This window comes from Opisthorchis viverrini (assembly GCF_000715545.1).
Source record: "Opisthorchis viverrini unplaced genomic scaffold opera_v5_15, whole genome shotgun sequence".
NCBI lineage: Eukaryota > Metazoa > Platyhelminthes > Trematoda > Opisthorchiida > Opisthorchiidae > Opisthorchis > Opisthorchis viverrini.
Genome location: NW_008751671.1, coordinates 830,240 through 852,480, shown reverse-complemented (window position 1 = coordinate 852,480; position 22,241 = coordinate 830,240). Strand labels below are relative to the sequence as shown.

Genomic DNA, 22,241 nt, shown 5'->3' with positions numbered 1-22,241 from the left:
CTTCCTACGGTCACCCCACGTGGCCGATGACACAGCCCCTGGTATTTCAGAAGAACCAGTACAAGCTACTACGACTACCTCAACTGGTGGCTCGGGACAACCAACTCAGTCACAGCCCACTCCTCCACCTGTACCGATGACTGACGAGGAGACTATTCAGTCCCTCGTTGAGAGTGGTATGGATCCGTCGTTTTTGGACGCCCTTCCTGAGGAGATGCGGCGTGAAGTCATTGCCGATCATCGCCATGCAAGACAAGTGCAGCAGCAGCTCAGGTCCATTACATTGCCGGAACACATAAATTCCGATTGGTTGGCTGGTTTGCCGCCGCACATACAGGAAGAGGTATGTTGAAAGTAAATCTAGGGCCAACCGAGGTATGCATTTTGGGCCTATATCGGTATACGTGTTCGCTTGGCTAACAGTTATTCAAATACCAACATTCATTTGGCTTTTTGCTAGTTTTTATGACGATTCTGACTCCGCGTTTCCGTCAGCTGATGGAGATATCAAAGAATTCCCTGGTTTTATTGCACAGCTGGACGGTGTTTGAGTTAATTACTTAATTTGTAAAAAAAATCGGTTGTCACTGCATTTCGAAGTTTCGTATTTTGTTTGAACCCGTTTTGGATAAAATTCTACATTTCTTTCGTGAAAGCTCTTTGGTTGAAGTTGTCTTGGAATCGTTTTACTATTCTTTGTCGTTCACTGTCTGAACTCCTTTTAGAATTGTTTAGTTATTTTTTTTTAGATTTATCTATTATGTGATGAACGAAACCTGTGGTTTACGTCATACGACTCCTACGCTATAACCACTGTACGACGAGTACGCGGTTATTACAGCTGACAATTATGATGATGATGTTACGATCTACTCAAAAGGTTATGTCGGTCACTTGTCACCTGCGTCGATATCATCCGTCGTTTCTATGTGCAGATATACTGCGTATTTGGATGCGTAACAACGTGAAGATAGCCTGAATACTTGGCAACTTCGTATTTTTGTGTGTTGGATTATCAGCCTCAGTGAGTTTGTTTATTACTCGGACGGGGACGACTTGATAGATAGTGGGTTTGATGAAGTTACCTATGAAATGAACAAGAAGGGGCTGTCGTTGTTGGTTCACACCACAGTTGGAGCGCACGCTTAACTTTCGTGATGCAGATTATACTCAGCTTAATGCAGCCAGTCTGGGTTTACTGTGCATAACGTTATCGAACTATGGTAACCATCTTTTCATTACGCCTCCAGTATTCCAAGTCTCTCAACAGCGAGCTTTGCGTGCTTGTTATCGATCGAGCGTGTTAGACCGTCTCTGAATGACTAGTAGTAGTCAGTTCGATTCCATTACCGTTTCAATTTCGATATGATGTCTTTTAGAAACAGACCGCAGCACAGTGTATTTTATAATGACTCATCATCTGAGGATGGGCTTTTAGAATTGAACTTTGATTACTATTGACGTCCAGGTTATGGCTTCGTTATTTTTTTTATGGTAGTATAACCCTTTCATCGATTACCTTTAGCACATTTTACTTGGTTGAGCTGTGTACTGTGAAGTCTTTTCGGCTCATATTCATGATCCGCGTGTTGCTTTTGTGGTACAGGAGTAGATGATTTCCCATGTTGCTATCTTCTAGAGACTTGAGTCACTACAATTGAACTAATAGCTACACATCTGAGCTGCATTTGAACGGTTAAGCTCACTAACAATTGGAAGTGTTGATCAACACAGACAAACCGCCTTGGTTTTTCCCCCAGTGTACACCTCATGAATTAGCCCAATACACAGACCATCGGACTACTCCTTCCAACGGTATGGTCAGGTTTGATAGTCAGTGTCAAATGCGAATACTGGGGAAAAATAATAAAGCTAAGCCTGACGTTCGATAATTTTGAATCGCCTTAGCCGAACACAAATCAAATGACATGCTAAGCACTGTTGGCTTTTTCTGATTTCAAGGAGCAGTCCATTTTTGACATTAGTGAGGCCAAAAATGCTTAAACTTCCTTATCCTTTTTCTTGGAAGTTGCCATTTGTTCCAAGATTTCCACGGTAAGGTGGGTGGGATGGCGACAAAGTAGTTCTTTTAGAGGGATAGTTCCTTACCCTTGGTAACAAGCTTCCTTTGTGAAGATCTCCGTTTCACATGTTCAGAGATTGATGTGTACAGATAAATTGCTACAGCTGATGGTTTCTTTTGCAGCACTTAGCTAATATCTCAACACTTTCCTGCTCTTGTGTTTCAGCGTACTAAGTCGTTTCCTTCAAAGATTCTTCAATACTGCGATCGCTGTGTCTAATTTCTTCCACTCTCTTTGTTCTTCTCAACCAATATTCAGGTGTTACTGCAGTTTCGTAACGAACAGCAGCAAAATGCAGCAGCGGCTGCCTCAGGAGCAAACACGACAACAACTTCTGGTCCTGCGGAAGGTGCTGCCTCAACAGTCGGTGAGTCTGGGTCGATTGTACGCGTTCCTGAAAGCAACACGGCGTTTCTCGTATCGCTACCTCCTTCTCTGCGACGTGAAGTGCTGGCCGATATGGAAGAATCGCAGTTAGAGATGCTACCGCCTGATTTGGTTGCCGAAGCTCGTCAGTTGCGGAGGGAGAGTGAGGAACGCTTCGCACGCGCCGTGCAAGGTGGAATGCTGGCACATTCGTTCACTTCCAGACACGACCGTGAGTTCTTTTTCTTCACTGTGATGAATACCAACGTTCTGTGCATACTTAGCTTTATGCATATGGTTTATCGTGACGTCGCTGAATAGTTTTCGGTTTGGTTTATGACTTGATTCAGGTCCACATGGGTAGTAATCGGATCTCTGTAACAAACTCGTAAGTAATGAGATGTTTATTCTATTTCCTTATATCAGCATAGTTTCAATAACCAGATGGATCATTTGCACGTTTTTGCTTTCATTCAGGCCTCATAGGTGGTCCAGGTCGGTGGGATGTTCGCTTCAGCTCCATCAACCACTTTCTGCGTCATTTGAATTCGCTTGCCGGTCCGTTTCCACCAAACGCATCCGTCGGGTTGCATAATTTGCCTGGTATCCGAGGCAGACATTTAGTAGACTATGAAGGTCTGACTTGCTTGCTTGCACTCTTGGTTGCCAGCTCGTCTTGTGCACAACAGCGTCGTCAGCTAATACCGACAGTGAAGAAAGTGAGTTGATCCACTATTTGCGTATCTCGTAACTGCCATGTCGCGACTGAACTCCCCGTTGCATAACAGTGGTGTAGTCGCGTAATCCACAGTTGTTCATCGCTTCCGTATGCGGTCACCTTGTGAGTTTGTCGATTTTCAGGTTTAACCACAATATCGCAGCCAAAGATTTTCACAGCAGTCACTTACTGAGCTCAACGAATAATTAAACATGGGAAGAAATTATTGCCATACAGTTCTCTTCCCCTTAGCAAAATCTCACAAGTAGAAACAACTCTACTGGGAAACGATTTTGGCGGTACGCTTTTTTCCACTAACAATTCTCTGTGAAAGAAAACCTCCCGGAGCAGTAAAGAAAGCAATGGAAACAATGGAAATTATCTGCGTTATTTACTCGGATTGCCCAGTGGTTAGAGCGCGAATTTACCAACCGGAGGATCCGCGGTCCGAACCCGACCTCCGTCTCTCGACTTCCCCTGTCTAGGTTTGGGCGACCTGGCAGTATCCCGGCCCTCTCGCTTCCTTCTGGTTGCATGGCAGCTACGCACCGAAAGGGTGCTAAAGCTGAATGACTAGGATATACTAGTTGATTCTTATTCCATAGAGTATGTATCACAGAAATAGCTAACACAAACCCACAACATTAGGGGTTCTTAGTTAGGCTTAATCAGATGAGGAAAATACAAGTTTTTATGACCTAGATGTAGCCACGCTGCACTAGTATGTGAGAATCACGGATGGCAAAATATTCAGTTCTATTCTATCTCATCATCACGAAAGTGGCTGACAAACATCCAGACCCGACGAAATTCCATCGACACTTTGTATAAGTATGCGATGTGATTCTTGCTGTCTACTATTTTACGAGGATTCACACCCTCGAAGGAGTATTGTTCAACCACCCCGCAGGTATTTCGTTGAATTTTGAATGATCATCGATGCATATATGTCGAAAATACTTTTAATCCTAGCCTAGTTGGCTGGAGGGATGTGCTCAAATGATAAAAACATTAAAAACACACCATAATAAATCAAAGAAGAAAGCCAAAGCTGGAGGTTCGGTTGAGTGTCTAGTTAAACGTACTCTTCAAATAAGTGTTTTTTTGCCAATTTGAGTATTCGAGTAGAGTATTAAGTAGGCGGGATTTAGGGGACCTCGTTTATTTTATGGGCTTCAAGAAGGGTGAAACTGGTAGCGGATTGCCCGAGGGTTTTCAACAAGGAAGGAAAACAGGATTTTATCGTTAACGGGTCTTGTTCGACAGATGTGAGTTTTTGACGTCGTGAACAACTAACCTTAATGCAAGAACTTTGATTTACTCAACTCTAACGATTAGTGCGACATACCAAAAGACACCCAAATTTCAAAAGTTTCTGCATACGATTCCTGTTTCAGATTGTTCAGTGAAAAGTTTTCCTCAATAGCTGTGATCAGTTGAATCTGATTATCCGACCGACCATAATCCACCTACAGTCTGTACATCTTGAGCGGGGTTCTATATCCCGCTAGCATTTCTTGTTGGCTTCTTTGATTTAAAACAACTGTGCAATGTTTAAATGCCTCAAGGTTTGTGTTACTTGTGTAGACTCAGGCTAAAAGGAATCCGTGGCACGACAGGCCCGATATGATACATTGTAAAGCAACAATATGTTGAAGCAATTTTTTATCTTTACAAAAGTATGCTGCAAGTACGGGATTACTACGTTTCACATACTTATATATGGATATCGGAAAACCAGAATCAATCATTCGTTCGACAATTCGAAAGCTGTCGTCCGGCGAAGACGCTGCGGATGACTGCAGCTCTCCTAATGTCGACAGGTGCGATATCTGGTCACAAAGATGACAAAATGAGATTATCCAAAGTCTTTACTACCCCAGTATGCCACAGTCTAACTGAGTGGAAACCTACAAGAAATCCTGCCGTTTCAAAAAATCATGGTCTCGAATGCGTAAATTGAAGTGAAAATGTGCACATCCATGACCGGATCGAATCAATTTCTTACCGTGTCCATCATTTGCCCACAATCGTCACCAACCAGCCTGACGTCCATCTCCAAATTAGCGATCCATGTTCATAAACTGGAAGTACACAGTGCCTGACTCGCCATAGACTCGGATAAATCCGAGTTTGACATCAAAAACCGGAACAACACATTACCTGGAATTCATATTAATCTGTAGTTTTTTCCAGAATTCGAGAGCCAATGAGTTCATTTCTTGGCGTAGCATTACTACTAAGATTAATAAAACCTATCGGATGTCTCGTCATTGATTCCTCTGTTTTTGGACGCAGGTAAGCCCTGGCCCCGAATTTCCATCGATCTTCGTTTTCGAAAAACTTTGGTGACAATCGGTAAATCTATTGCTAGGCGACGTTTCGCTTTTAACACAGCTTCGTCAGTTCCAAGGTTGGTCGAGATTCAAGGCGGAAAGAAAACCAATCAGCTAAGTCAAGCTAAATCTCTGTTGGGTGTCGGCCGAGGGATTCCTGTCTATTAGGGTGGGTGAACAAGTGTTGCGCCAATAGGGAAACATACATGTGTTTGGGTCCAGCCTAGGGTCTAGTTCTGGTTCGGTCCGCTTAATGACCCCCCTTTAACTTCGTTTCAACTTTTTGTCCGTTTCTGTGGGTGAGCTAGTGCTAAGGTAGTTATGTAAGAGAAATGCTGTGAACTTTGGTCGGGTTGGGATTTCCATCCCCACCCCCTGCTTTCGCTAATGATTCTACGTGGATTGACAACCACTTTGTCACGTGTCAACTCGGCTAATCTAAGACCGCTTCCCATACACTCGCCACCACCATGTGGGCTATCAGCCGCTGCGGTGCTAATCACAGTCTCCGTCTTAAAACTTCTACATTCTGCAGGTCTATTCTATATCTCGTGTCTAAGACATGTACCGCCATCGTCGATTATTCGACCAGCTTTTGGTATTCTTCTGCATTCCTTGGTGGTTTGTTTATCGTTCGCTTATGCTCACCAATTCCGGTGTGCAATACCCTGGCAGTTTGTCCTATGTAAGCCCTAATGCAGTTAATTTTATATACACAGCTCCTAGTCCCAGCAATGAATCTACCGATTGTCACCAAGCTTTTTTCGAAAACGATGACTACTCAATCGGTTCCAAGCATTTCTCATCAATCTTATTTTGCGCTTGGACACACCAGACAGACGCTCGTTTGTGATTTTAAATTACGTCAGGCTTCACGGAATCTCAGCTGATTCTGCCATTCGCAGCTTTCCTCGTCCCGTCTTGTTTGAATGACACTGATGACATTGAAATAGAGCTAATCACTCCCTATATTGCAACCGGATGTCGGTCCGTGAGGATTTTAACCTATTTTTATACTTCTTGAATGTCGTTAGTAGTATATAATTAGTTTGCCAGTGTTGCGTTCCACTACATCTTCGTGAGAGTATTCTCTAACCACGCGACTCCAAGATTTCTGGCGGTAGTTAGCACCGCAACGTTAAGTTCAGTCTTCTATAGTTTGTGCGTATACAATGGCCTAACTGTTGCATGCAACACATATGTTTCCTTCAATGATGAATTGTGCACGCGATTGCAGAACCAAAGGATGGGAAATATTCAGACCCAAATGTGTCGTATGCTCTACTACATCTACTGGCAATGGTGCACTCCCTCTTGCAAAAATTGACGAACATTATAATTCTAACGCGACATTGTCAGGTGACCTCAAGTGTACAATGCTCTGCACAAAGTCAAGAGACAAGAGGTCATTCATTGAAGACTTAGGGGAAAAAGCTCTCAGATTGGACGTTCTGCTCGCACCAAGATGGAAAAGCTTGACCTTCAGAACACAGGTAACTCTGTGGATCAATGCTTCAACTATAGCGGAAATGAATTAACAGGATTTGGCAAAACATTAAAGGCGATTTAAGTGTCCAAGGTTACTAAAATCGTCACATATCTGTATGAAATTCCTTCATCAGGGTAAGCGTATTTCGCGATCTCCATTCGGCGATTGGAGGTCAGTGTGGCCGTCTTTTGTATGTCAGAATGGGTGCATTGGGGCTGGAGGTTGGAGGCCCACCGAATTTCAAATGGATAGTTGATTTAACCTTTTCATGTCGTCTGCGTTGTCTTGCCATTCTAGACTTCATCGTGTGCTTACTCGTTGCTCTCACTGAGTGTAATTGTCCTGGCATATTTTGCGGCATTTTAGTGGTGCCCTTTTACATGGACGTTCTCAGGGTGGCAATGTATTGTGTGCTTCATTCACATTTCAGGTCCTTAGAAACTTATCGTGTCACTTCGCAACGCGGAATTGGATCGTTGGTACATTGCTCTGCATCTTTGGTGGGCTTTCAGAAAATTGTTCAAAGGAAAAGCCACAGTTGCAATCGACTCCTTCACTTACCGAATTGGTTGTACATTGCTCTGCATCTTTGGTGGGCTTTCAGAAAATTGTTCAAAGGAAAAGCCACAGTTGCAATCGACTCCTTCACTTACCTTAGAACCGCAGTCTTCAATTTCTGTAGCACAGCGTGATTCTGAAGTCAAATCACTTCGGCAATCGAAACCGAGCGTCAGCAACAACATATTTCACACAGGATTCGAAGCCGCTCTAGGATGTTGGGTTCGCGTGTTCCATCCGGTTTCGCAACCAATTCAGTCTTTTCCCCCTGAAACCGAAGAAGGCCAGTCTAAAGCAAGCCAGGAATCGGACATTGGGGAATCACTTGCGTTCTACTGCGAACCTACAGCTGGTACATCTGCAACCCCTACGCGTAATCACATGATTCATCCGCAAGCCGCAGCTGCCGTGTCCAATGTTTTGCTCGATACGCTGGGTGATTTGGCTAAAGCATTTCCCGCTCACTTCTATCCACGCTTGTCCGGGGATCAGAAACCCGGACCGGAGTCGTCAGAGCTACTCGTGACTCCGCACAAGATCGATTGTAAGCGACACATCTACTGTGGACTGGAATTCTCTTTCGTTTGTTGAGACTGAGTTACATACGAATGATCATGTTCACGGTCGATCGGCGTTCCACCTCCAGCTTTTTTAGTTTGGGACCGGTCTAATTTTGACTTACCTTGTTACCTTACACATGCAGAGCAACTTTTTCACTGGTTGACGAGACGGTAGCTTTTATACATTATTCATGTTTCGGAAGTTACACTTTACTGTGTCTCTGGTAGTATACATTTGGCTAAGGGAGATACAAAAGGTCTTTAGTGGTGAGTTGATGGTAGGTGAACTATTTTCCTCCCACTTTGAATGCCCAAAGTAGCCCTCACTCTTCCAGATTCCCTATTTAAGTAAAATGTTCCTACCATACGCATCATCTCTCGATGGTATAAGTGTACGATCGCACTCCTCGATACACTGTTTCTCATATGTGTGGGCAGTATTTCGGTTTTCGATGGCGTCCTCACACTTTAGGACGCATGCAGCCAAGCATTCGACATTTCCCGTCTCTCAGTGACGTTGGTTAGCTTCTCAATAAAAGACATATTTTCGGAGGACAGGTAATTGCGTGTCCTTGATCAACGATCGTTTACATCACCTCACTTAACTGAACAACGAACGATTACTTTGAGAATCCACCATGATTGACCGTTTAGTGGGTGAAAAACAAGTCAAGTGCATTGGACAAATATTCTTATTTCATGCCAATTTGTTTTTCGTGGAAGAGATTCACCTGAATACCAGCTGATTCTTTTGTGGGTAGTCGAAAAGTTTTCAGTGAGCCTATGAGTAGTTTGCTTCCGAAAATCGAGCGCATCTTATACCAGTCCGTATTTAACACCAGTAGCCAGAAAATGACGCTGGAAATTCTACAAATGTTGATCGACACAGATTAAAAAAGTTGACATTCTATCTTGCTGCGTATGTAATTTTCAACTTTCTTCATAAAATAGGGCCTCGTCCACCGTTTTGGGAAATTTTTGATCGACTATCCGAATCTGCTCCTGTTCTGGGATCAGTGTCATCTTCGCCAGCTCACCCGCGATCCGCTCGTCGCCCTACCCATGGCAGTGCCAGAAAACGTCATGGGTCTACTTCTCACAAACAACAGACCAGTGCTGCTCCGCGTCCAACACCAATGGACGTGTCTTTGCATGGTGAGCTACCTGTATTCATATATTATTATGGTCACTTTATTTCAGTCGTAGAGTTATCCTTTATTACTTAACTAGCTTTGCCCTACTCGAGGACACATTTTGCCATTTTCCTGATGGAAAACTCGCAGCCACTGGTCATGCGTTTCTGCAGGCGACATACTAGGGCAGTGTGGTGGGGGCTGGAGGTCACATAATCCCAAAAACAAGTGACCGGAATTACACCCCCAATGGTTATCGGGTTAGCAGTGCTCAGCCTTACTCGGAAACCTGAACGAAGAATGCATCCGATTGCTAAACTTTTCTTTGATAATATATACCCTTACCTATTCTTTCCGTCCACTTTAAACGCCCAATTCAAAGAGATCTGTGTGGTTTTTCCAAACTTAATCATATAAGTCATCCAAATAAGTGCATCAATCCACTCTTCGGTAAATTCGTGAGTCGTGACCAGGTATCCATTATGAATTTGGTCACCCATTCTTATTAAGATGACAACTTTTATTTGACTATCCCGAACCTTTCCCTAACACCATTGAGTTCGCGTCCACTTAAAGTTTCAAGCAGTACCAGGCAACACATCTAGCCATTTCATCATAAGGCTTATTTGCACTCACTCCACTCGTCATCATTTCAATCATCGCCATGACTGTAACAACAACATTCCTCAGATCAGTTCTAATCCTAACGTTGACCCCAGTAGTGGAGTTCTCGTAGACTATTCTCTCCTTGTGGAACAATCTAAAGTTCGACTTACTTTTCTGTAAGCTGTGCGAGCAATATCCATTTGTTGCAGTTAGGGTTGGGATTACGCTTACCTGTTCCAACTATGTCACTACCTGTTGTCGGATAATCTAAAAGCAGTTATTGGTTTAATGGATGTGAGATAACTTATCAACTTTGAGTTGTGGCCGCTTGGAACCCACTCTAGACTCTACAGCATTGTTTTCCTCAAATTGACCATTTTTGTCGAGGATTATGGGTCACGCTTCAGTGGCTGAAGCTCACATAGTTTACATTGTAGTTTAGCAGGTCTTGGCCTACACAGCCGATTGTCCCTCTTAGGGGATACCAATTGCCGGTTCTGCACCCTCCAAGTGATGCGAAAGGTCATCGTACTCCCTGAAGTTTAATTAACGTGTGTTTCATGCGAGTTTTTTTTATCTGAGGTATTCCTGTTATCACATGAGAGTGACGCTTTTCGAGTAAGGATAATTCTCCTTCTCTCTGAAGCTTCTCTTATGAAGCGGACAAAATCGATAAAAACACGGAGTAGTCACCATTGATTAAAAACAGTAACCCATGATCAAGGTTGATGAAACTTGTGTAGGTCTGGTGGGCCATGTAATTCTTATAAGTGATTTTCGAATTGAGATTCCGCCCTGGAAATGAAGCCGAGAAACACTCTACACGTGTTTCATCCTTGCTGGGAATCATCAATAGTGCACATCTCAACCGAATTACCGTATCTCTTCATACTACCATACCATACTACCACCAGTGATAAATAACTGTCCAACCACGCAAGATTCACTGTCTGTCTAAATCGTTTCTGTTGATTGTACTTCATAACTTGGTGTAGTAGCAGCTAAATAATCAAATTTATACCCAGTTTCGGCGTTGTCCTTTCTAGCATGCGTACGGTATGTGTACATACGCCCGTTTTACGAAATACCTTATCCTTCGAATGACAGTTGTCTCCACATGAGCATCCATAGACATACATTGGGGTGGTCTGATAGGAGAGTTTGTTCCTTGGTTCTTGTTCGTTACTGAGATGGATGGTGAGCACTACGCTTGAGCCTGTGAAACAAAATTTTTTTTTGATATTTCGTATCTTCATGTCACTTCACATCGCCTGTCAAAGGAAGATGAAGTTACTTCCACTTGAGTATTTGCTGCTTTGTAGTGTTCTTTGGAATTCAGCATGTTTCTCCAAGAACCTTTCAGGGTGCTTGTTTTGCTCTAACACATTGGCCAAACTGTGTGGTGAGCAACATTTCACCACCCTATCATGCGGGGAATAAACGAGACTCCGGTTGAGTTTGAGGAGGCAAAGCTGCATAAATCTTTATCTTGACCTGTCAGGTGTCGATTTGGATGCCTTACTCTAGTGGCACGTCAAAACAGAGTGGCTGTTCCAACTAAGATGCAGAGCATATATATCTATGAATAAATTCCATTCGAAGCCGGATCAATAGAAGCATCACATATCATAAGAGCATTTGCCTTCCGTACTATCACCATGCCATAGAAGTATCCATCAAATTGGTCGTCAGATTCTGCTGTTGAATCCTCAAGGCTCAACACAGAAAAACCCGAAAGCCCCAGGCCACTCGTTTATCCATAAAGTCGTCCATTAAGCAGGATTTGGATGTTCGATGCACACCACGAGATTGTTCATCTCAATTTCACTAGAGTTCAGACTATACCTCTCTTGTTACTACCAACTACATTATCTATACAGTACAGTCTCTAAACGAATGTCGTGTGTACAAATTTACACAATGTATACCTTCATATCGTTCGCAATATTTGAATGGAACTTGTTTGCACGCGGTGGCTTTTTTAGTTCGAGTACACTGCATAACCACCTGGCCACATCGACGCGGTGAGTTGTGCGATTACACCGTGTACAGTATACTCGAACCAATCTTGGTAAGTAGGATTAACTAGGAGGCATTTTTCGAAAACGACCGATCGGTTACCGTGATAACAACGTAGCTGGCTCTCACATGTGTGAAAGTAGACAGCTCCAAGACGGTAAATTGCATCTAATGGGCATTCAGACTGGAGCAGTCATGAATAGTTTAATGGCTCGACCTATTTACATGATTTTCACGCCGTTCTGAAAATAACTTAGTGTTGAAAATCGGCGAGAACGCTCTTTCCTGCCTCACCCCCCTTTAGTTCTAAGTTAGCACCAACAATGACGGCGTTGATCTATACATCACTACTGGCTTGCCATACCTTTTCTCTTGGGAGTAATCAGGTTGCTTGCATAGCCCAAAATGAACTCTACCAGTACTCCCGATTAAGTAAGCTTTAACTCTGGACATCGGTGAGCAGGAGTTTTCTACCGCCGACCGGTTGCTAGTCAACCAGTTTAATTCATTTCCTACCCGAGCTGTCTCTAGCGTTCTATATTGAAGCAGTCGCGCAGTGCAACTGAGGAAATGGGTATTTAAATGTCGGTTAATTTTGTTCATATTTCGATTTCCAGGCTCCAAAACTCATCTTCAAGATCAACTACCGGATACAGGGATACGTGCTGAAGTTGATGAGCCCACTGGGCCGTGTCGGAAACGTCTTACTTCTTTATGGGCCTCTGTGGACTACTTTTCCCAGATGGCAGACTTACTGTGCCATCCACTTTTGCAAAATAGGCCATCCAACCAAGAACGTGTTCTCACCATATTGGCGGGTATTTTGAAGGAATTCATTGTTAACCGTGGACGTATGGAAGAGCAGTCAGCAACAACCGGTCAAACGGCCGAAACAGTGGCAACACCGTCACAACCAAGTGAACAACTCGAACAGGTAATTGACACTCCTCGTACACTTCTTGTTCAATTCTTGTAAACTTTTTTCTGTGCACTTTCACCACCCTATCATGCGGGGAATAAACGAGACTCCGGTTGAGTTTGAGGAGGCAAAGCTGCATAAATCTTTATCTTGACCTGTCAGTGTCGATTTGGGATGCCTTACTCTAGTGGCACGTCAAAACAGAGTGGCTGTTCCAACTAAGATGCAGAGCATATATATCTATGAATAAATCCTATTCGAAGCCGGATCAATAGAAGCATCACATATCATAAGAGCATTTGCCTTCCGTACTATCACCATGCCATAGAAGTATCCATCAAATTGGTCGTCAGATTCTGCTGTTGAATCCTCAAGGCTCAACACAGAAAAACCCGAAAGCCCCAGGCCACTCGTTTATCCATAAAGTCGTCCATTAAGCAGGATTTGGATGTTCGATGCACACCACGAGATTGTTCATCTCAATTTCACTAGAGTTCAGACTATACCTCTCTTGTTACTACCAACTACATTATCTATACAGTACAGTCTCTAAACGAATGTCGTGTGTACAAATTTACACAATGTATACCTTCATATCGTTCGCAATATTTGAATGGAACTTGTTTGCACGTGGTGGCTTTTTTAGTTCGAGTACACTGCATAACCACCTGGCCACATCGACGCGGTGAGTTGTGCGATTACACCGTGTACAGTATACTCGAACCAATCTTGGTAAGTAGGATTAACTAGGAGGCATTTTTCGAAAACGACCGATCGGTTACCGTGATAACAACGTAGCTGGCTCTCACATGTGTGAAAGTAGACAGCTCCAAGACGGTAAATTGCATCTAATGGGCATTCAGACTGGAGCAGTCATGAATAGTTTAATGGCTCGACCTATTTACATGATTTTCACGCCGTTCTGAAAATAACTTAGTGTTGAAAATCGGCGAGAACGCTCTTTCCTGCCTCACCCCCCTTTAGTTCTAAGTTAGCACCAACAATGACGGCGTTGATCTATACATCACTACTGGCTTGCCATACCTTTTCTCTTGGGAGTAATCAGGTTGCTTGCATAGCCCAAAATGAACTCTACCAGTACTCCCGATTAAGTAAGCTTTAACTCTGGACATCGGTGAGCAGGAGTTTTCTACCGCCGACCGGTTGCTAGTCAACCAGTTTAATTCATTTCCTACCCGAGCTGTCTCTAGCGTTCTATATTGAAGCAGTCGCGCAGTGCAAATGAGGAAATGGGTATTTAAATGTCGGTTAATTTTGTTCATATTTCGATTTCCAGGCTCCAAAACTCATCTTCAAGATCAACTACCGGATACAGGGATACGTGCTGAGGTTGATGAGCCCACTGGGCCGTGTCGGAAACGTCTTACTTCTTTATGGGCCTCTGTGGACTACTTTTCCCAGATGGCAGACTTACTGTGCCATCCACTTTTGCAAAATAGGCCATCCAACCAAGAACGTGTTCTCACCATATTGGCGGGTATTTTGAAGGAATTCATTGTTAACCGTGGACGTATGGAAGAGCAGTCAGCAACAACCGGTCAAACGGCCGAAACAGTGGCAACACCGTCACAACCAAGTGAACAACTCGAACAGGTAATTGACACTCCTCGTACACTTCTTGTTCAATTCTTGTAAACTTTTTTCTGTGCACATTAAGTCTTTGCTGTACATCCTGATTTTTATGTTCCCTGTACATTTTGTCGCAGCCGATCCCTCCGGAAGCTGTAGTTGGGCAACCTGAATCCTCAGCTACCGGAGTTCAAGAACCGACAAAGGCCACCAGTACGTCTGTGCCACCAGATTTCGTTGGTTCCATTAGACCGGAAGCACTAAAGACGCTGTGTGAATTTGTCTGCTCGCCGAAGTCCACTGAGTCCGGTCGCAGTATGGCAGCTCAGCTGATTACCGACTTGGCACATACCAATCGAGACATGAAGGAGTTGATGCTGAGTCTACTCGCAGAGTCCCTAAATGCATTAACCAGAAAACTGAGCATCCAATTGCAGGTAACCTGCGTTCTTGCCGTTGTTGAGAGTCTTTTTTTCGAAGATGCATTTCACCCATCTAGGATTGGTTACGTTTCCATGTATTTGATGCCCGGCGCTACGCCAGTCGTCATTCGGTATGCCTCACTGGTCGATGCCAGCATGGTTCTTCGGGTGATCCTACAGTTATGCAGACATTCATCAATCACCTCAGAAGTTCTGTCAGCGCTGTCTGCTTCTGTTAGTTAGAGTAATCCTGTTGACACGGCTTTGCCATGTAGCTACCTGTCTATGGTCGGATGAAATTATAACCATGATGCGTAACCACCCTTTTCGTTTTCGACCGTCATTTCCATTTTTTCATGTGTCTTAGTTGATCTTTGTGATATTCAGTTATCCCTATCGGCTACTAGCATTGTGGATGATCGATCTGCCTTTCAATACCACATTACTGTAAGCGCCAGAGCCATCAGATCGACAACCAGTGCCATTTGATGTGGTGATTCGTGTGGCACATTTCTGCAGTTCTTGATAGGAATAAAAGTTTAGGGGATACCGGAATCTTTTTAAAACGTGCATAGGATTCATTAGAAGTAAATCTATTGAAACTTCAGGTTTATGCTATTCAGTGTCTCGTAGGAATCTCAAAAAATGTGGACTACCTGCAAGATACATTTTAAAAAGTTTTTAATCCTTTCGTCATGCACCATTGACTACTCAAATTTATAATAACTAGGAACGATTAATTGGAGAAATACTTTCAGTGTTAACAGGAGACTCAAGTGGATCCCTGTAAAATCTGTCGTTTATGATCCTACTCAAGCGAATGTATCATACACAAACCGCCCCATGCTTCGGTTGGTATAGTATTAGAGATAGCAGATTGTATTTTCTGACAGAATACACAATTCGTAGGGTTGTTGAAAACTGTTGGACAGCCTACTGCCGGTTCCATGCCTCCTGGGATTAGTCAAACAAGATGAGTTTCCGACAACCTGATAATCTACTTGGAAATCAAGCCATACGCATTTGCTTATGATACTGTTCAAGTGGTGTGTTCCGTTTAGAAGCGGCTAGCTTCGGATATGGAAACTTTTAAAGTCAAAACACAATGCAGTTGAATAAGATGTCATAATTCGACGTTTCAATTGCCGTGGCCAACCTTTTTCAAGGATCCCGACAATCAATTGAATAAGAGTCGAGTTACGGCAGTGAAGCATCGGTGTTGAACATTGATGTCATGCTGTCGATGATGATGATGCTGATGAAGAGTCAAGTCATTTGGGTCGGCTATTCAGCCATTTAACCTTCCGAACAATGGACACTCACGACTTTATGGAATTGTTGATCTGATAACGAGTGTTCTTTGAATGCCAACGGGTCGGTCTCGGTTTCCAAGATCGTTTTACTCAGTGACTTTTGATCCAACTTGACTTCCGTTTTTGAAAATCTCCAAAACTACCCTGATATGAACGCAGTGCTTGTTTTTCAGCCACTGTTTAAAGCGTCTTGTTCTGAAATGCAAACTGATCTCAGGAATACACTAATCAGAAGACATGATAGCGGACCAAAATGACACTGCACTTGCCTCTTATTTAATCAATTTTTGGAATCCTTGAAAAAGGTTGAGCGTGGCATCCAAACCGTTGGATTATAATGCCTTGTTTTTGACTTTGAAAGTTTCCATATTATACACCACATGGCGTTCAGTCTTTTCAGCAATATCCTGACCGATTTTGGCCAGGAACTCCTACAAACAAATTCGGATACTGATTCCCCTACGCTTTCGTTCTCGTTATATTTGCTGCAATCAAATTGCGGTTCAATCGTGCACTTTTCTACCTGAATTCTTTGTTCACAGGAGTTTTCGGACGAGTTGACATCGCAGCTTAAGAGCGATACGGTCATTTCATTGAAACAAAAGGAGCGTACTATGAAACCATCCTCATCCATTTCTCGACTTGTCTCGATGGATGTGCTGCCTGATCGATTCAGTAGTTCCGGTCAAACTGTGGTTGTATCCGGTGGTGATTCCCGTCCCAACCCGGCCACTGCTTTCTGCGATCTCCAACTGAAATCTATTCAGGCATTTACCTGTCCGAATAATGAACAATCACGACTTCGTGGAATTGTTGGTTTGATGGTTCGCTTGACTGCTGGCGAGTGTTCCTTGAACGCCAACGGGTCGGTCTCCGTTTCCAACCAAGATCCGTTTGCTTCTATCACTTCGCTCAGTGAATTTTGGCCCAAGTTGAGTTCCGTTTTTGAAAAACTCCAAAAGTGCCCTGACATGAATGCAGTGCTTCTTTTGCAACCACTGTTAGAAGCGTTCTGTTTGGCTCACTTGCACTTGGTCAAAGACTCGATTATGATCCGTCAGCGCTCCGCCACGTCGCGTGCTAATCGACCGACAATCACAGTGACCGCCCCCGGTGCACACAGTCTAGTCGATATGATTCCGATGCTTCAAGTCCGGGTCGATTCCTCTACACCTGCTCCAGAACGTGACGAGGTTCGCGAACCTTCGATAAACGAAAACACCACACATCTGCAGTTGGATGTGATGGGTCCAATGTCACCACCAACCTTGAGCACTGAAGATGAGAAAGCATTTAGTGATGATGCAGCCCGATGTCGCCGCAGCTCTTCAAATTCAGCAACCGCGAATGCAGTCTTGCAGTTTGCTGAGCAACATCGGATTGGACTGAATCAAGTTCTACGTCAACATGGTGGGAGTTTAGGGGAGTCGCCCTTTGCTGTATTTTTGGCCTATCCACGTGTTCTCGATTTTGACATTAAACGGCGATTTTTCCGGCAACAGCTTCAAGCCCTATCCCACCGCTCACCACTCTCCAACCGTTACGATGATGAGCCAATTTTGATCTCCCGTGATCGCCTTTTTGAGGACAGTTATGCGCGCCTGCACCGCAAGTCGCCTGCTGAGTGGAAGCACAAGTTTGTGATCCGATTTCACAGTGAGTTATGCGGCAGTCGTGGACGCTATTCACCTTTCATGTTTACCTTATGGCGTAGCCCAAACTGGTTAACAAACTTAAGTCAGAATTCCCCTGAGGGTTCGAGATAGCTCAGTGTTTAAGGTACCAGCTTTCTGACCGGAAAGTCCTTGGTTCGAACCTGATTTCAGCTTCTCGACTAATCCTGTTTAGGCTTGGGCAACCTGGCAGTACCTCAGCCATCCTCCAGGTAACATGCAGTACCAAATGGGTTCAACAGCTGAACGGACTAATTGAAAACGAACGAACACTCGTGAAACGGTTTGACAGCCAACACGCGCTTATAGTCATTGTCACTGATATCTGTATTTTCATCCATGGCCTGGTTGCGATACTTTGCAACACCTTGCACAATTATTAATACGAGTGCCGTGAATGATTACTAAGATAAACTGTTCAATGTCTGCTTCCAGAGACCTACGTACATGCTATATATTTTCCCTACTCCTACGCACCTACCGTCGTACATGAGTTTTTTGTGTGTACGTATAACCTGCCCAAAACAGTTGGTGATCGCACCACCGACAGATATGTTCTCTAAAAGTCTATAAACTCCTGAGATAGATGTTATCAGCCCGGTGACTGGAGACAAATTCAAGGTCTCATTCAGTTTCACAAGTAGCAACCTCCACCATTTAGGTTCCATTTAGATATTACAAATTTCTTTTAGGTATTATCATGCAGTGAGAGGCGAACTTTCCCTCTATCCATATCTTTGTCGTTTCCATTTGTTTCAAAAGACGAAGAGGGTCAAGATGCTGGTGGCCCATTGCGTGAGTGGTACTTGTTGATGAGCCGTGAAATCTTCAATCCCAATTATTGTCTGTTCCGCACGTCACCTGCCGATCGTGTCACGTACACCATCAACCCGAGCTCATACATCAACAGTAACCACCTTTCATACTTCAAGTTCGTCGGCCGATTTATCGCCAAGGCGATTTACGACAGCAAACTGCTCGAGTGCTACTTCTCACGAGCATTCTATAAACATATACTTGGTGTTCCAGTCAAGTAAGTTCCTTGTTTAACGATTCACCTATTTATTCTAACTGTACATTCTACCGTCGTTAACATCGTGCTCTGTGGAGGCTTTATTTAGTTACGTGATTTTTTTTCCATTTTGAGGGGCACTTTGTGCGCAGATATGATGCTTGTAAATAGGAATTCCAGCCAAATTACAAAAGCGTAATACTGTTTTTTGAGTGGCGCATTAGACTAACTTTCACAAACTATGTTTTCATTGTGTGATCATCTCTGCCCACCAGTCATTGGGAATAAGGAATTATGCACCTTGTTAAACGGGTCATGACCGATTCCTATTTTACTTGCTTTGCTCTCTTATTTTGTCTCTACAGGTGCTCTGATTTGGAAAGTGAGGACTACGACTTTTACAAAGGTTTGGAGTTTCTTCTGAAGAATCATGTTTCCGACTTGGGCTACGAGCTTACTTTCAGCACAGAGGTGAGTTCTCTGTGTGAGACTCTCGCTCTCGCCTCACCTAGACTTATTTGTTTTAACTGAGAGACATATTCAAGATCCACGACCGTTTCCATTTTGTGGTTTTTCCTTAGAATCCTTTAAAGGTGCTACTCATAGTTGGTGATTGTCGAGTGATCGGATTTTTTGTTGTTTGTGACTATATCTTAGTTGATTGGAGAAATTGGTGTATTCACTTCAACTGTTTTCCCTATAAATGACGCATATGCCAGCACCACAGATACGACTGCCAGACCTGTTGGTAAAAGTACAAATCCACGTTTGAAAGAGTCCAGGTTTCGTTATCTCCGCCTTCTCACCCTCTGGTGGGGTCAAGTCGATAACGCTATGCACTTCGATAAACGTTTCTCAAGATGCAGTTTATCATCTATTGGTGTATCGCAATATATGTTCGCATTCTCTAGAAATCAGTTCTTAGATCCATCGATATTCTCATCTTCTAACCATGCATCCTCTTGATTTTGGCTATCTGTAGATCAACGAGTTTGGTAAGACTGAAACTCGAGACCTCATAGAAAATGGTCGGAATGTTCCCGTAACGGAACAAAACAAGAAGGAATACGTTCGTCTTGTATGTCAGGAAAGGATGACCGGGGCTATCAGACAGCAGTTGGACGCGTTCCTCGCCGGCTTCTATGAAATTATCCCGAAGCGAATGATCAGTATATTTAATGAACAAGAACTAGAACTGCTTATAAGTGGGTTACCAAACATCGATATAGGTGACTTGAAAGCTAACACGACCTATTCAAAATACCATCCAAACTCGCCACAGATCGAGTGGTTCTGGTGTGCACTGGAATCGTTCGACCAAGAGGACCGTGCTCGCTTTCTCCAGTTTGTCACCGGAACCAGCAAAGTTCCCCTGGGTGGTTTTGCGAATTTGGAAGGAATGCATGGACCGACCAAATTCCAGATCAGTCGAGCGAGCGTGTCTAGCACAAATCATCTGCCATGTGCTCACACGTGGTAAGTTTTTTCCACCTGTGTAAACCGGTACAACCCCTGCTTATTTGTTTCAACTGCTGTGTAAAGGTAGTTCGACGTTTCGCTCATTACCGTATTGTTAACTGCATGTAAAAAGGGAAGGTTTTTTCAAACGGATCTATATTATGTAGTTTTAAGTTTCCAAAACGACTGGAATAGTGTGAGTGCGGTCTGTGCACAGTATTTTTCCTTATTTTACGTAGCTCAGTTCCATTCGGTTTAGGTTGTCTTAATTTAGTGACCAGAACCCATGCCGTTGTGTGTGCTTTGTCCATGGATGGATCATACATCTGGCTAACAGGCCTAGCATATATTCATGGGTCAGCTGATCGGTTCCTGGTTTCCCTTAGCTCTGGTTACAAGCAGCTGTTTTGTGTGACAATCCACAACCAAACGCACCGCGTCTATGGTCGTATCCAACCAGTTAAGGGTATTTTCAGGGCCTCCAACCAGTCATTGGTGGTCAATGGGTGAAGAATCTTCCGCTAGATTAGGTCACCTTGGTCTGGCGGCCATGATATCCTCAGATCCTTCCCCGCACATGATTACAAAGGTTTAGCCTGCAGCTTCAGGCAAAAACTGAGTGGCGTTAAGTACATCACTTGTGTCATGTCAACCGAGAAACTCGCTTCGCGCATGGTGCTTCCATGCAAATGGCTACTCACACTTAATAGTATTTTGGATAATTTTCTTACTAGGTTCATGACTGCTTTAGTTTACATGTGAAATTACGCAAATGGTGCACGAGTGCTAGTTTGTTTATGTATCCGGTTTCCTGAAGGAATTACAACGTTTTTGTCCTCTCCTCTTTAGCTTCAATACTTTGGTCTTACCGGCCTACGAAACCTATGAGCAACTTCGCGCTCGACTACTGACGGCAATTCGGGAATGCAGCGAAGGCTACGGAATGGCTTGATTGGCTGTTCTCTCACCCGACTCTTTGTCTGTGATGAAATCCTCGCCCATTCTCCATTTTCTCCAATTATCCGCCCACGTTTCGCTGTCAATTTACCGCTTTCCCCGGACTATTTACCCTTTGAAGACTATGCACTTAATCGTCTTCATGGAATCGCGTTTTTTTAGAAAAATTCATCTGGGCTATTTTTCCCTCCTGCCCAGGGAGCACCAAGAAGTGAATGGACTGACAAATTAGATCCCAAAATGTCAGATCATTTCAGCGCTCCTGTATATGCCTCACTCTCGTTCTGTCGCAGTCCCGTTTTTCCATGTTTGTTGCTCATCTCGTGAAATATGACTCACTCCATGCATTCTCGTATTGTTCTCACACTCCGAGTCCCGTCCATCCTCTTCAGAACGACGGAACTTCATTGAATTTTTCGTCCATTTGATTGTTGTGTGGATACCTTAGCGAAATACCGAATCAGCTCTCTCCCTCATAAATCTGGGGGCCGGTTCATTACCCCACTGTTTCACCATGTTTTTGAACTTGAAAGCTTTGATGCCGTTTTCTACTTCACTTGTGCGTTCTTTTTATCTACGGGGATGAAACCTGGTCACATTTGAGCGTGGTCCGCATCCAACAGCGATCACTCTAGACCGATAATCGAATACACACTTTCCACCTATCGCCGCGTGGAAAAGCCTAACTAGTTTAGTAGATAATCTTTTTCGGTATTAGCATTGGCTCCGATGGTGTTTTATAGACAAATCAGATGACCAGATAGAGGTGCACTAAATGATCAAATCACCTACACCTTGCGGTGGGTCGCGCGTGCCACGTCAGTTATTATTGTTGGGTTACTATTGAAATCGGGTCGGATCGTTCTCGCCTAAGCAACTTGCAAGAGCAAATGGTTCGATTTCGCCTCCTGAGTTGCACTACGATAGTCGAAACTAATGCTAGTCGATAGTTCACTACAACTTTCATGCATTGTTAGATTACGCGTCTGTAAATAAATGGAACGCAACCTGATGCTAACGCCGATCAC

The 22,241-nt window shown here is 43.7% G+C and overlaps 1 protein-coding gene across 1 annotated transcript in view; it reads left to right on the top strand.

Moving 5' to 3' along the window:
• T265_01385 (hypothetical protein) overlaps nt 1-21,757 on the top strand; it is a gene marked incomplete at both ends in the record, with an annotated part of 79,509 nt that extends 57,752 nt beyond the window's left edge. The window contains 13 exons of the mRNA XM_009165411.1: nt 36-343; nt 2,343-2,682; nt 2,928-3,169; nt 7,432-8,095; nt 9,063-9,266; nt 12,487-12,786; nt 14,086-14,402; nt 14,516-14,815; nt 16,656-17,769; nt 18,549-18,819; nt 19,164-19,269; nt 19,781-20,274; nt 21,106-21,757. Coding sequence (XP_009163675.1) covers nt 36-343; nt 2,343-2,682; nt 2,928-3,169; nt 7,432-8,095; nt 9,063-9,266; nt 12,487-12,786; nt 14,086-14,402; nt 14,516-14,815; nt 16,656-17,769; nt 18,549-18,819; nt 19,164-19,269; nt 19,781-20,274; nt 21,106-21,208 — 4,763 coding nt within the window. The remainder of the gene's footprint in view (nt 1-35; nt 344-2,342; nt 2,683-2,927; nt 3,170-7,431; nt 8,096-9,062; nt 9,267-12,486; nt 12,787-14,085; nt 14,403-14,515; nt 14,816-16,655; nt 17,770-18,548; nt 18,820-19,163; nt 19,270-19,780; nt 20,275-21,105) is intronic.
• Between the last annotated feature and the right edge of the window lie 484 nt (nt 21,758-22,241).